This window comes from Typopeltis vanoorti, chromosome 20, assembly GCF_054136105.1.
Source record: "Typopeltis vanoorti isolate ZY-2024b chromosome 20, IOZ_Tvanoo_1.0, whole genome shotgun sequence".
In the NCBI taxonomy this organism is placed as follows: Eukaryota; Metazoa; Arthropoda; class Arachnida; order Uropygi; family Thelyphonidae; genus Typopeltis; species Typopeltis vanoorti.
This window is the reverse complement of record NC_143568.1, coordinates 73427135-73440045: the sequence shown is the minus strand read 5'-3', so window position 1 is coordinate 73440045 and position 12911 is coordinate 73427135. Positions and strand designations below refer to the sequence as shown.

General features: G+C 33.4%; 1 protein-coding gene across 4 annotated transcripts in view; it reads left to right on the top strand.

The window, feature by feature from the left end:
* The window catches only part of LOC150095560 (DNA-binding protein RFX2-like), a 663123-nt gene that overhangs the window by 299357 nt on the left and 350855 nt on the right, over nucleotides 1-12911 (top strand). For 2 of the 4 annotated variants that reach the window (XM_090410811.1, XM_090410809.1), the window contains exon 8: nucleotides 2398-2550. The exons of the other annotated variants lie outside the window; for them this stretch is intronic. In XM_090410811.1, coding sequence (XP_090266937.1) covers nucleotides 2398-2550 — 153 coding nt within the window. The remainder of the gene's footprint in view (nucleotides 1-2397; nucleotides 2551-12911) is intronic. 4 annotated transcript variants of the gene reach the window in all.

Below are 12911 nucleotides of genomic sequence, written 5' to 3'. Positions count from 1 at the left end.
TTGCCCATGGGAGTATCCATTGACTTTATATATTACCCTATGTTTCATGCATAATCAAGCTGGATTTCTTCATAGTCTATGAATCATAGGGTAATACATAAATTGATCACTATTGGAACTTTAAGTGTGTGTGTGTGTGTGTGTGTGTGCGTTTAGTATATACACAGTGCATCTGAGGAGCAGTGCTATATCACTCTCATATATTGATTGTTTCATGTCTAATTAGTTCATTGATTAAAATTGAATAGTTAATAGTCCCTGAACATGTCCAGTGTAACTGTAGATAAGCCATTTCTTATTTAATATGTAAATGTCTCAGAAAACTTTAGTTTAATGCATGTGCACACACACACCTTAGTGTATTGCATACTGGATCCAATTCTATGTCAACACTAGCAGTGCAAAACTTAGTTTTTGTGTAATAATTCACAGTTTTCAGTATCCCCTCCCCCCCCATTATTAGTTTTGTGTAAGTGTGATTTTTAATCCAGTGATTCATTTGTAATCAGAACTGTACTCCTAGTACTGACTTAGTTGTCTTGAATTAGTACTGAAACCAGTTTTTCTATTTCTGCAAAGAAGCATTGAAGTGTATATTGGGAGGAGGGGGGATGCTATCTAGAAGAATTACTACCAGTAACTAAATGATATATAGTAGTCCCATCCACACTTTATGACCAGTATAAATTCTGTTGTGGCTGTATGAAATTTCATGCCATAGAAGCAAAACAATCAGGATGCATATTCTATAGTAGGTTGCCAGATAACTGAGAATAAAATTTTTAACTGTGTAAATGATCAACATTGTTTCATTTTAATTCACTAACTGTTACATTACAAAATATTGTATACATATTTGTTTTAAAAAAATCACTATGAGGTGTGCACAGATCACTTCCACTGGTTAAGAGGTCAAGTAGTCTTCAGACTGCAGTTGTGGAAAGCTGTTGTAATTTTTCCTTGCCCTTCATTTATCAGTTTAATTTAACATCATTTACATTTATAGTACTGTACTGTACATTTACAGTACAGTGCATATTTGTGTCTGCATAAATCTCCAGAAAGAGGAAAAGTGAATTTGAGAATACAGTATGTTGAACATCATTAAGTTTACGCTATAGAGATAGAGGCTTTTGAAATTTAAAAATTAAGAAGAAAAAGTGGCTCTGGTCAAAGCAGTTTGGAAACTGATGACAAATCAGGTCAGAAATGTTTTGTTGTGCTACCTGAAAATATTTCAAAGTTCTGAAGAATTTGCACCTTTTTTAAGAAGCTCTGCGTAAATCTTTTAACTTATTTAATATTTCAATTTTGCATTATTAAATAAATGTATTTTTATCATTTTTTTTATTGAAGTGCCATATTTTGGTGTGGTGTTTTATAGTTCAAATGTATTTCCAGGAACAAAACCTCAATTCACAACACTGAGCCAATGGTAAATATGGTTCTATTTACAACATCTTGCTTACAATGACTTTCCAGCAACCTTATGTTATTAGAGTGTGGATCTATTGATTTCATTATTATCCACACTAAATTTTCAATTACAGATACAGAAAATTACAAAATTTTTCATTGCTTACTAGCAAGTGAATGCTGATTATAATTCCTTTTAATCTTTTAATTGGATTACAGCACAAATCTAATAATGTCATCAGAGAACTTCAAGAAGAGTGTGTATGCTTCTGCTAAGAAATGAGTTGATGGACAAATTATGATGATGCCTATCTTTTTTAAAGCAGCATATTATAATATAACAGGATAGCTCTTTCTCTTCTATATTGATGATATTCTGATAATATTGTCATATTATAGTTATAATATATTCAAGTTTAATATTTCATTTAATGCTTTTCTCTAACTAGGAATGTGTTTTTATCTGAGTTCAGGATATATATATATATATATATATATATATATATATATATATATATATCCTGAACTTGTTCATTTATATATAATATAAATGAACAAATATTTGACTCGTTTTGTTTTATGCATTTTGCATTTATGTTTTGTACTAATATAGTCGGTATTATTTTTAATGCCTCATATTTTCCTTAAGAGAGAGAGAGGAAGATAAAGTGCTTGTATGTGTGTGAAAGTTATTTTAAACTTGGGGGAAAAAATGCACACATCTTATTGAATAAGTTATTGCTTGACTATTTAAAATGGCTTAGGTTACAATATTGGGTGATGTGAGTACATGATATTGTTTTTTGACATTTATAATGATGCATATCATGTTTTGAAGTGGCAAGTATGGCAGTTTGCTGATTAGTGGAAAAGTATTGTAGGCCAGATATAAATGCTGAAGTGTTTCCAGTTTTTTGAAAATGAAGTGGCTGTGGTCAACAGGGCAGATGTATATGTTCATTTACATTTCGGTTTTAATAGGTAGGGACTAGTGTTAACCAAGAATCAGCAAGTGTTGGAATCCAAAGTCAGATACTTGCCCATCAAGGTGGAGGAACATACCTTGTACAGGGCAGTACATTAGATGGAGAAGGTCATTCAATTACACATACTGCACGTGCTTCTCCTGCCACTGTAAGTAAATAAGGCAATTATTGTACATTACAGTCTGTTATGTGTAGCATGGAATGCACAGCTGACAGTTTCATACAAAGAAATCATTTTAAATTTACTTAATTAAAAGTTTCTACCTTTGATTATCAGTTAATATAAATTAAAATATCTCCTATTTTTAAGTTTTGAGTGGTTTCCTTTTCTTTAATGCTAAACATGGATCTTGATTTCATAAAGGTCAAGTTTTAAATATTGGTCCTGTGTCAATTACTGTTTTTTACAGTGAGTTTTAGACACTAAATTTGGATTTAAATTTTTAAGCATGTAAGATGTATCCTTTTCTACCTCCATTTGTTTTTATGCCATTTTCATGGCTTGCTATCATTTTGAGCTATTCATTCACAAAAGGAAAGATTTGTGCTAGATTTAACTGATATATGTGTATGGAGTTAGAGTTATAAAACTTATGGGACATCACTGTCATGTGCAGATAAGTAGTTAGGAAAGAATTTAATTTGCCTTCTGAAAAGCTGGAGGCCATGAGGTAAACAGTGCAGTTCGAAAAAATAAAAAAAAAAGCAGAGGCAGATGAAACAAAAGAGAAGAACAAGAAATTATTTAAGTAAGTTTGAAGCTCTATTGTGTGTTTTTCAATGCAACTGCTCGTTGGCACCCATACACAGTTTAACATCTATCATTTTCACTTCCTTATTACTTCATGAAAGTGATGAATAATGGTGAAAGTGGTACCTTTATTTTTAATTAGTACATTACTAATTTATAGTCATATTTATTTAAGTATAGCTGTACATATTTGTTTAAGTGTGTGCTCTTTTGTATATGGATGGAAATTGTATACTGAAACATTATATGTATACAGACTAAATAAAATACAGTAATTTTTCTTTAAATTTTAAGAGTTAAAATTACTAGTTTATCTCCAATAATGACATGGCATTTCAATAACTCCTCTTTGTTATTGTTAAGCTACCCAAATTTGTATGTAGTGGCTTTCTTAACATAGCTAAGATAAAATGTGATATTCCTTTCATTTTCTATGTATCTAATTAAGATTAACTTGTATTTTTAAAAATTTACACTGAAGAATTATGTCATGTGATGCAATCTCTCAAAGTATTTGAAGGAATGATATTTATATTTAACCTATACTTTAATATAATAGAATATAATATTTAACCTATAGTATAATTATCATGTGTTCCTTTATACCACTATGTGCCAGTTACATTAAAAAAATGTATATATTCAAAACTTTGTAATAAAATAAGTATGATCATAAATAAAAAAAAGCTGCACAAAAAATTCTTTGTGTGGTTTAAAATGTTGCCAGTAGTGAACTTGATTTTAAAGTTTTCCAGCTGATAACCAGTAGGCTACATCTTATTCATAGCATGATCTCCAATTAGTTATACAGATTACAGTCGCCGGATTTTCATGGTGACGAGGATATGTTGGAAAGGATACAGAGAAGATTCACAAAGATAGTCGGTGGTTTTTGGAATATGGAGCACGAGGACAGATTGAAAGAATGTAAGTTGCAGATCCTCGTGAATAGGAGGAAGGGGGGGGGTATGATTGAGACATATAAGCTGGTCAGGGAGGTTGTTATCAGTTAGACATGGAAGAGATTTTTCATAGAATGGGAGAGGGAGTAGAACAAGAGACCATTGCTGGAAACTGTATAAGGATGGTGTGAGCAAAGGAGTGAGAAGCAGGTTCTTTGCATGGAGGGTGGTTGGTGAGTGGAATGCATTGCCTGAGTATGTTGTGGATGTGGACACATTGAATCAGAATGCAGTTGGATGAGCATTGTATGCAATAGTGAGTAACTCCCACGATGATCTCCATGGAGTCTCTGACTCCATGGAGATCAAATGTTAATAATATTTAGATTTTTCATCTTAATTATTATTTTTTTTTTATGTATTGGACCCATATTGTAAGAAGTAGAAGAACCTATTTGCACATCATTACCATGTGTGGTTATTCAGTCTGTTAATAATGCATATAAAATATACAACTGTTGGGTTCAATTTGCTTAAATTAGAAGTATTCAAGAATCTCATACATTAAATTTTTGTATTACTGTAGATGTCATTGAATTTTCATAAGTAATATACACATCCACATTTTTCTCATTAAAATAATTAAATTTAACAAATACTCTGTTTTAACAATGTTTTAAAATGTATCCTTATTATTTTTTAATTATGTATTAACGTTGCTTAATTAAATAAATTATGAAAATATATGTTATTATTGAGTAGTTCAAGTTCATTAGACATAAAAATTATGCCTTTTTTTCTCCTATGAATATTCTTCACAAAATACACAAACTCTGTTATATATTTAAATAAAGCAGCTTAAATAATTTTTTATTTTGTTTTTCTATTATGGACATATCAAGCGTTTTCAATAGAAGCATCTTCTGGACTTAATGAGAAATAAAATTATTTGGTGTTAGTGGTTAGAGCACTTCTCTCTGATATGTCAGTTTTCTATTTTGGACTATCAACTTTCTCTCATTGTTTGTATAAATGCTAGTTATGTGTCATGTTGTCAAGAGCTTCTGTAAATAATCTAGAACACATTTTGTTACAGTTCGAGGTTATTTTGTGTGCTATTGTGTTTTTAGGAAACTCCTGTGAAATTAATGACTTTTTCCATGATTTATTCTGTTTTCATGAATTAATTCGGTATATATATATATATATATGTAGTATATTATTGTAATTTATAGTGAATTTATTATATTTAGTGCATTTAGTTATATAGTTGTAGCTATATAACTACAACTTTATAGTTATATAGTGAATTTATTATATTTAGTGCATTTAGTTATATAGTTGTAGCTGTGTTTAGTGGGAGAATTAAGTAGTAGGGGAAAAATGTAGAGTAGAGTGCCCTCCCATGATGAGTCCTTGGAGGTGTCACATGATAATAATAATATATTGTTAAATTTAGGTCGCTTTAAAAATGGCACCAAAAAATCCATAAGAACAAGGTTATGGACATAACAAACATAAGCACAAGTTAAACGAAGCTGCTAGAGATAGAAAGAAACTTGTATATCTGAGCAGAAGCTTTGCAGCACTGTTGTGGAAGATATATGTGAGGATAACTTAACACTTGAAATATCCTGATTAAAACATTAGACAATCGACCAGAGAATTAGAAAAAGTTGAGAAATAATTAAAGGGACAAGAAAAATGACCTGTACAAGAAAAAGCAGAAAAACATATTGAAGCAGGTAAGGTAACAGTGAATAACTATACTAACAATACGAGGGTGGTCTGAAAAGTTCTTGGCCTCGACCATAGATGGCAACACTATTAGCAAGATTTTTTTTTCGAAGTTGTTACATCTGTCATAAGCATTCACGTGAAATTGCAAAGTAGTATAAAACAAACTATCAAGTAGATTGTTTTATACAGCTGTCTGAAGTTTTATACAGCTTACGACTCGAAGATCAGTGTACTTCACGCAATACGTTTAATGAGTGATGCTTGGAATTTGGTGTCATCGTCTACAATACAAAACTGTTTTTAGAAAGCCAGTCTTGCGGAATACTGAATCTGAAGAAGATGAAGAGGATGACTTGCCGTTATCAGCGTGATTAAAAGTGTGAAACTTGAACAATTTTGAAACGTGCGCAGAGATTGATAATTTTATAGACATTGATAATGGCGTTGCAACTTCAGGTATACCGACAGACGCTGACATCTTAAAACAAATCTCTCATACACCAGAAGAAGATAATAGTAGTAGTGACTCCGAGGAAGAAAATAGCAATGATGAGAAAATCATTACCTGGTGTGAAGCAGAAAGTGCTTTGCATATTTTAACAAGATTTATGGAATCACGATCTGTAAGTTCAGACGACATATTCAAGCATCTTAGTGGTATAAGGAACAATTTCAAACGTCTGAAATATGCATCTTGTGCAAAGCAAAGCACGCTTGATGATTTTTTTATGTAAAAATGTGAAGTTTTAAAAATAAATTTTTGTTCTTTATATATATGTATGCACATATGTATTTATGTTGCCCAATATACCTATGCTGAGAAAAATCTGAAAACATTTTTAATTCGCTCAAATTATGACCTTCTTGGATATAACGAATAACGGTTATTACGAACAAATATATGCGGTCCCGTGGAATTCGTTATAACCAAGTTCTACTGTATTTCAGCTATTTAGACACACTTTTTAGGAAAGATGGCATATTAAATTCAGAAATAGACAACAGAATAACCAAAGCTGATATGGTGGCTAGCCAGTTGAATCAATTTATATCAAATAAGACAGAAGCTAGCAAAAACACCAAACTACCAGTCTACAAAAGAGTGTTCAAACCAGTTTTAAGTAATGGTCTGACAGATTGGTTGGAAATAAAGTAATTGATCAAAATTGTTTAGGGAAGTGAACAGATGGGATTAATGGCAGAATCTTATTAAAAATGAAGATATCGGAAGGAACTTGACATTGAGAATTCAAGAATGTGCAAGCAAAGCTGATGGCCACTTAAATAGAACGGGTGAGGAAAGGTTAGCAAAACAGGTGTTGAATGCCAAGATGGTAGGAAAGAGACCCTGAGGAAGACCAAGGCCATGGATTGATTCAGTCAGAAGTTGATTAGAAGCACGAAATATTAACTATGACAATATTGGAGTACTTATGAGTAATAGACTGATTTGGGGGAAAATTGTTCATAGGAGATAATAATAATACGAGGGTTGTCTGAAAAATTCTTGGCCTAAGAACGAAAGAGAAGAGTGCCCATAAACTTTTATGAACTTCGATTGAATTTCTTTTGTGTTAACCTTTCTTTTACAAAGAATTTTCTAACCGCACAATACTATAATTTCAAAATTATTTTTATTTTTCAACATAATCTCCCTTAAGACTAATACATTTATACCAGCGATGTTCTGGCACCATTATCCAGTCCCTGTAGTGGTTCTCGGTAAGGTCTGCAAAATACCTCTCTACAGCTGCAATCACCTCTTGATTTGAAGAAAAACGCTGACCAGTGAGGAAGAGTTTTAGTTTGGGGAAGAGATAGAAGTCAGAGGGAGCCAAATCTGGGGAATTTGGTGGATGTTCCAACAATTCATAGTGCAGATCCCTTAATTTTCCCATTGCCATAACACCTTTGTGGGCAGGTTCATTGTCCTGATGAAAGATGATTTTTTTCTCCTGAAAACCAGGTCTGTTCTCATGAATTTTTTTGTCTAGTCTGGTTAAAAGATCGGAATAATATTCCCCCAGTTATTGTTTTAACTCTTTTCAAGATAATTAATAAACAAAATGCCTTTAGCATCCCAAAACACTGATTCCATGACCTTTCCTGCTGATGGAACCAACTTCGTCTTCTTTGGCACTGAACAACTGGCTTCTGTCCACTGTTTTCACTGCTGTTTTTTGATTCTGGTGTGTAATGGTGAATCCAAGTCTCATCCATAGTAATAAATAGACGAATGTTAGAATGCTCCAAGTACTGTTCAGATATTTTCATCTAAGTGCGTTTTTGATCTGCTGTGAGCAAGCGTGGCACACATCTTGCACAAAGCTTTTTCGTTTGCGATTCTTCATGCAAAATATACCCTACAATTTCTTTTTAAATGCCTATAGTCACAGCAATTTCATGCACTTTGACTTAATTTTCCCATTGCCATAACACCTTTGTGGGCAGGTTCATTGTCCTGATGAAAGATGATTTTTTTCTCCTGAAAACCAGGTCTGTTCTCATGAATTTTTTTGTCTAGTCTGGTTAAAAGATCGGAATAATATTCCCCCAGTTATTGTTTTAACTCTTTTCAAGATAATTAATAAACAAAATGCCTTTAGCATCCCAAAACACTGATTCCATGACCTTTCCTGCTGATGGAACCAACTTCGTCTTCTTTGGCACTGAACAACTGGCTTCTGTCCACTGTTTTCACTGCTGTTTTTTGATTCTGGTGTGTAATGGTGAATCCAAGTCTCATCCATAGTAATAAATAGACGAATGTTAGAATGCTCCAAGTACTGTTCAGATATTTTCATCTAAGTGCGTTTTTGATCTGCTGTGAGCAAGCGTGGCACACATCTTGCACAAAGCTTTTTCGTTTGCGATTCTTCATGCAAAATATACCCTACAATTTCTTTTTAAATGCCTATAGTCACAGCAATTTCATGCACTTTGACTTGCCGGTCATCCAATAACATATCATTCACTTGATCAATGATTTCTGGTGGTGTTACACTTTTTGGAAGTCCTTCACGTGGATCATCTTCAAGGCTGGTACAGCCATGTTTAAACTCGGCAGTCCATTTCTTAATTGTCGAAAACAAAGGAGAAGAGTGTCCATAAACTTTTATGAACTTCAAATGAATTTCTTTTGGCATTGAACCTTCTTTTACAAAGAATTTTATAATTGCACGATACTCAGTTTTATCCATTTCAAGGGATACAGACAACACTTTTGCTTCAGACAGCTGTATAAAACAAGCTACTTGATAGAATGACTTGCAATTTCACATGCATGCTTATGACAGATGTACCAACTTAGGGAAAAAAAAAAAACTTGTTGATAGTGTTGCAATCTATGGTCAAGGCCAAGAACTTTTCAGACCACCCTCAATATAAATTTAATTATGTAGTGCTGTCATAGTAACCTGACCACCTCTTGTGGGTACTTATCAGGAAATTGATGATGATGCTTACTATAATTACTAAATATTAGAGATATTACTGTGTGAAGTCAGATTATGTTAGTATATTTATGAAGTAGTTTGAAGTGATATAAAATTATATGTTGCAAATAAATTACACTTTACCATATACCTTACATTAAATATGTAGTCCAAAAATGGTTCAGAATTATTATTGTGATAATGAATTACATCATTATGCTTGAATGTTGTCTCATTACTTGTTTGAATTCATCAATCAATTCAATGAAAAATTGTGCCATAGTGTGACGTTATAACCATACTGTGCTATAAGTCAGCATTTGAAGTGACTTGAAAAAAATTCCATGTTTGGTCTCTAGAGCAGGAACTATGTAAAAAATAAATTAAAAATATAAAAAATTGATAAAAATTGAAACTAAACATCCTTAACCCACTCACATTGCAAAATGTACTATAGGCTTGCTAATATCCTTTCATTGGTGGGAGCAACATAAAAAAGTTCCAAAGATCCATTACTGAAGATAATTATGTACTGTGTGTGTATAGGCACAGGGAAAAAAAAGAAATGTGACAGGATTATAGTTTTTTTATATATTTACTGAGTAACGATAATGAAGTGTGTATACACATCATCATCATTACTCAGTGAAACATGATTTTGCTAATTTGATGCATAAAGTGGTTGATGTCTTCTCTTGTTTGGTCTCTAGACCAAAGACAAAACAAAAGTCGTCACCTGCTGAAGTCTCTTCTTGCATTCAGTATCACTCACTACCAAGAACTAATAAACAATGTGCTGATTCTCTTCCATTCAAAGGTACAGCAGTATTATGGGACCACACCTGATGATGATACATTAGGATGCTTCCTGACCAACTCTGTTTGCAGGGAATTCAAATTATTATGTGTGAAATTTACTGGTCATCAAACTTGGTACTAGATGGTCTCTGTGTAGGTGATAATCCCAAGATTCTACATCAATACAGTCATGCCCCTACTCATCTCATTTTAAAAAAAAAAATAAATAATAATAAATACAAATTACCAAAAACAATTATTCAAAATTTTCCTTACTTGCCAATAGCATTACAAATTATAGCCTCCCCACCCTGAAATGGCTTCAGTGACTGTTCAAGAATTCATGTTTAGTATTCCAAATGACTTTCCTTTCACAGTTCTCCTGACAAAACTAGAAGAGATTACTAAAGAATTTGATGGCAACAGCAACTATATATATGCTTTACCGAGTAGAAAATGTTGGGTCAAGTTTTGTAATGGGATTCATCACTGGTCTTTTAGGATGTCACAACAGCTCCTCTCTTTGTTTATGGTAACACACATCATAACCTCCAATGAGTTTCTTCTTTTGTGGAGTGTCTGTCTGTAGAATTTTCTCCATGAATCTTCTTCTTTTTCATGTCCTTTGTTATTATAGTGGTACCAAGTGACAAAATCTCAATTTTTACTTTCTTTTCCATAGTCGGATTATGGTTTCCAATGAGACCCATTTGCTCATATCAAGCTATTACAATAATTCTTGCTGAATTAAAAGTATTCATTCCATTTGAAATCATTGCATACTTCCATGTATTTCCAATAACTGCGAACACAGTCATTGAAAAATTTCATCTCAGCCTACACCAAACTTCACAGCATCTGCAAAAGAATCATCAACAAATGCTATGTAGAAAGCATGACTTCTTATTTCTTGCCCAGGAAGTTGAGTGTGCCCATTTGTGCCCTCATCACTCTCACTTTTGCTTTGGCTTGTATACAACATAAAACACATGGATCCTACCCCAGAGCCTTTAGTGCTAGGTTTCACTAGCCTGATAGCTGTTTTGAAATGTTGGGTTCATATCATGGACAAGCAGAAGCTTGGTTCTGAACTGAGATTCTCTGTTCTCTGACGAGAATGAAGAGAGGACCTGTTGTGACATCCTAAAAGATCAGAAGATATTTAGACAAAACATAAGAGTACTGATGCCATCAGTGATCAGTCTCGGACAGATGTCTGCTTTGTGTATCTTTGAAGAGTCATAAAGTTGCGGAGAAATAGGATATGATGATTTGATTTTTCGTTGCAGTTCTGGTGGCCAGTTTGGCATAATCCTAATTAATTTGTTTCATTTTTTTCATGGATTGCTTGTTGAATGCTGATGGTTACAGTGAAAAAATATCCCACTTAGCCCTTTAACTTTCGCCAAATCAACCCTAGATCATAATCATACTTGGGTCGTCCTACTCTTATATAGAATACAGCTCATTTCATTCAGAAATTGCCTAATATAGACATTTCATCTTCTAACATTCTTGCCAGTCTGGACATGATATCTCCCTTTTGTAATGTTCCTGCTGAGAATTTTTTAGACCTTATTGGAGACCTCTGTCCACTGGATGTCACCAAATTATTTGAGCATTACCTTCATTTCAATTTCTTTCATTTAGAATAATGATTTTTTATAAACAACAGTTTGGACTAGCACTGGATAGCCTCTTTTCAACTTTCTTGTCTCCAACTACTTGAAATGTCATTTGGTGGGAGATATCTGGATAATGTCTTCATTATTTGAAAACATGATCTTCCAATTCTACAAACTGTTCCTTTACTTTCTTAATTTATTTAAACCTACAATTAGTACCACATTAGAACTACAAAAGGTTGGCAAACTCCCTTTTTTAGATAATCTCATTATAAAGAAACGTGACAGTGGTCAGAATAAAAATATTCTGACCTAATCTCCAATCCTCATCTTCTCGTGGTACACCCTGTTGGGAATCTACCTGGATACTGAACAAATGAGGATGGGCTAGCAATTTGGAATTTAGCCGACCAAATTGTATTCTTATTGGCTTAAACCAATATACAAAATAAAGGTACAACATGACAAAATTCATGCCGGCTGGGGCATTGCCTGATTACACAAGGCCCCGTTGTTTTCAGCAGGGAACCAGGGCGAACAGCGAAAAATCAGCCAGCTACTGGAACAAATCTGGAAGCACACCTCAACTCAACATCACCAGAGTTAAAAATCGGTACTATCAACATAAGAAGCATCAATGGAAAAGAAATGGAGCTAGCTGAGGAAGTAGATAAGTACCAGATCGACATAATAGGGGTGACTGAAACAAAAAAGACAGAAACTGGTGTGATCTTTCTGAGCAATAAATACAAAATATTATACTCAGGCAATAAAATTCAAGGAAAAGAAGGAGTAGCCATAGTATTCAACACAAAATACGAGGCTAATCTTCTTGAATGGCAGGAAGTCTCAAGTAGAGTGATGTGGGCAAATATCAAAATGGGGAATTGGACAATGAGACTTATTTGTGCCTATGGTCCCACAGAAGGTTCTACTAAGGTAGAAGTGGAGGAATTTTTTGATGCTTTAGAAAAAGCAACTGACACAATGAAAAAGGAAAAGTTGGTCCTTGTTGGGGATCTAAATAGCAGAGTAGGAAATGATGTCAGACATACAAAAATATTTGGGGAAAATTTGGAGAAAAGAGCAAAGCTAATAATAATGGCAAATATCTGTTGGATTTCTGCTCAGGACATGGACTGGACCAACACCATGTTCCAACATAAAAATGTGCACAAATTCACATAGAGAGAAGAGGCAAGGAATAAGAAACGTCTCATTGACTATGTTATTGTTGATAGTGATGTTTTCTCCCTGGT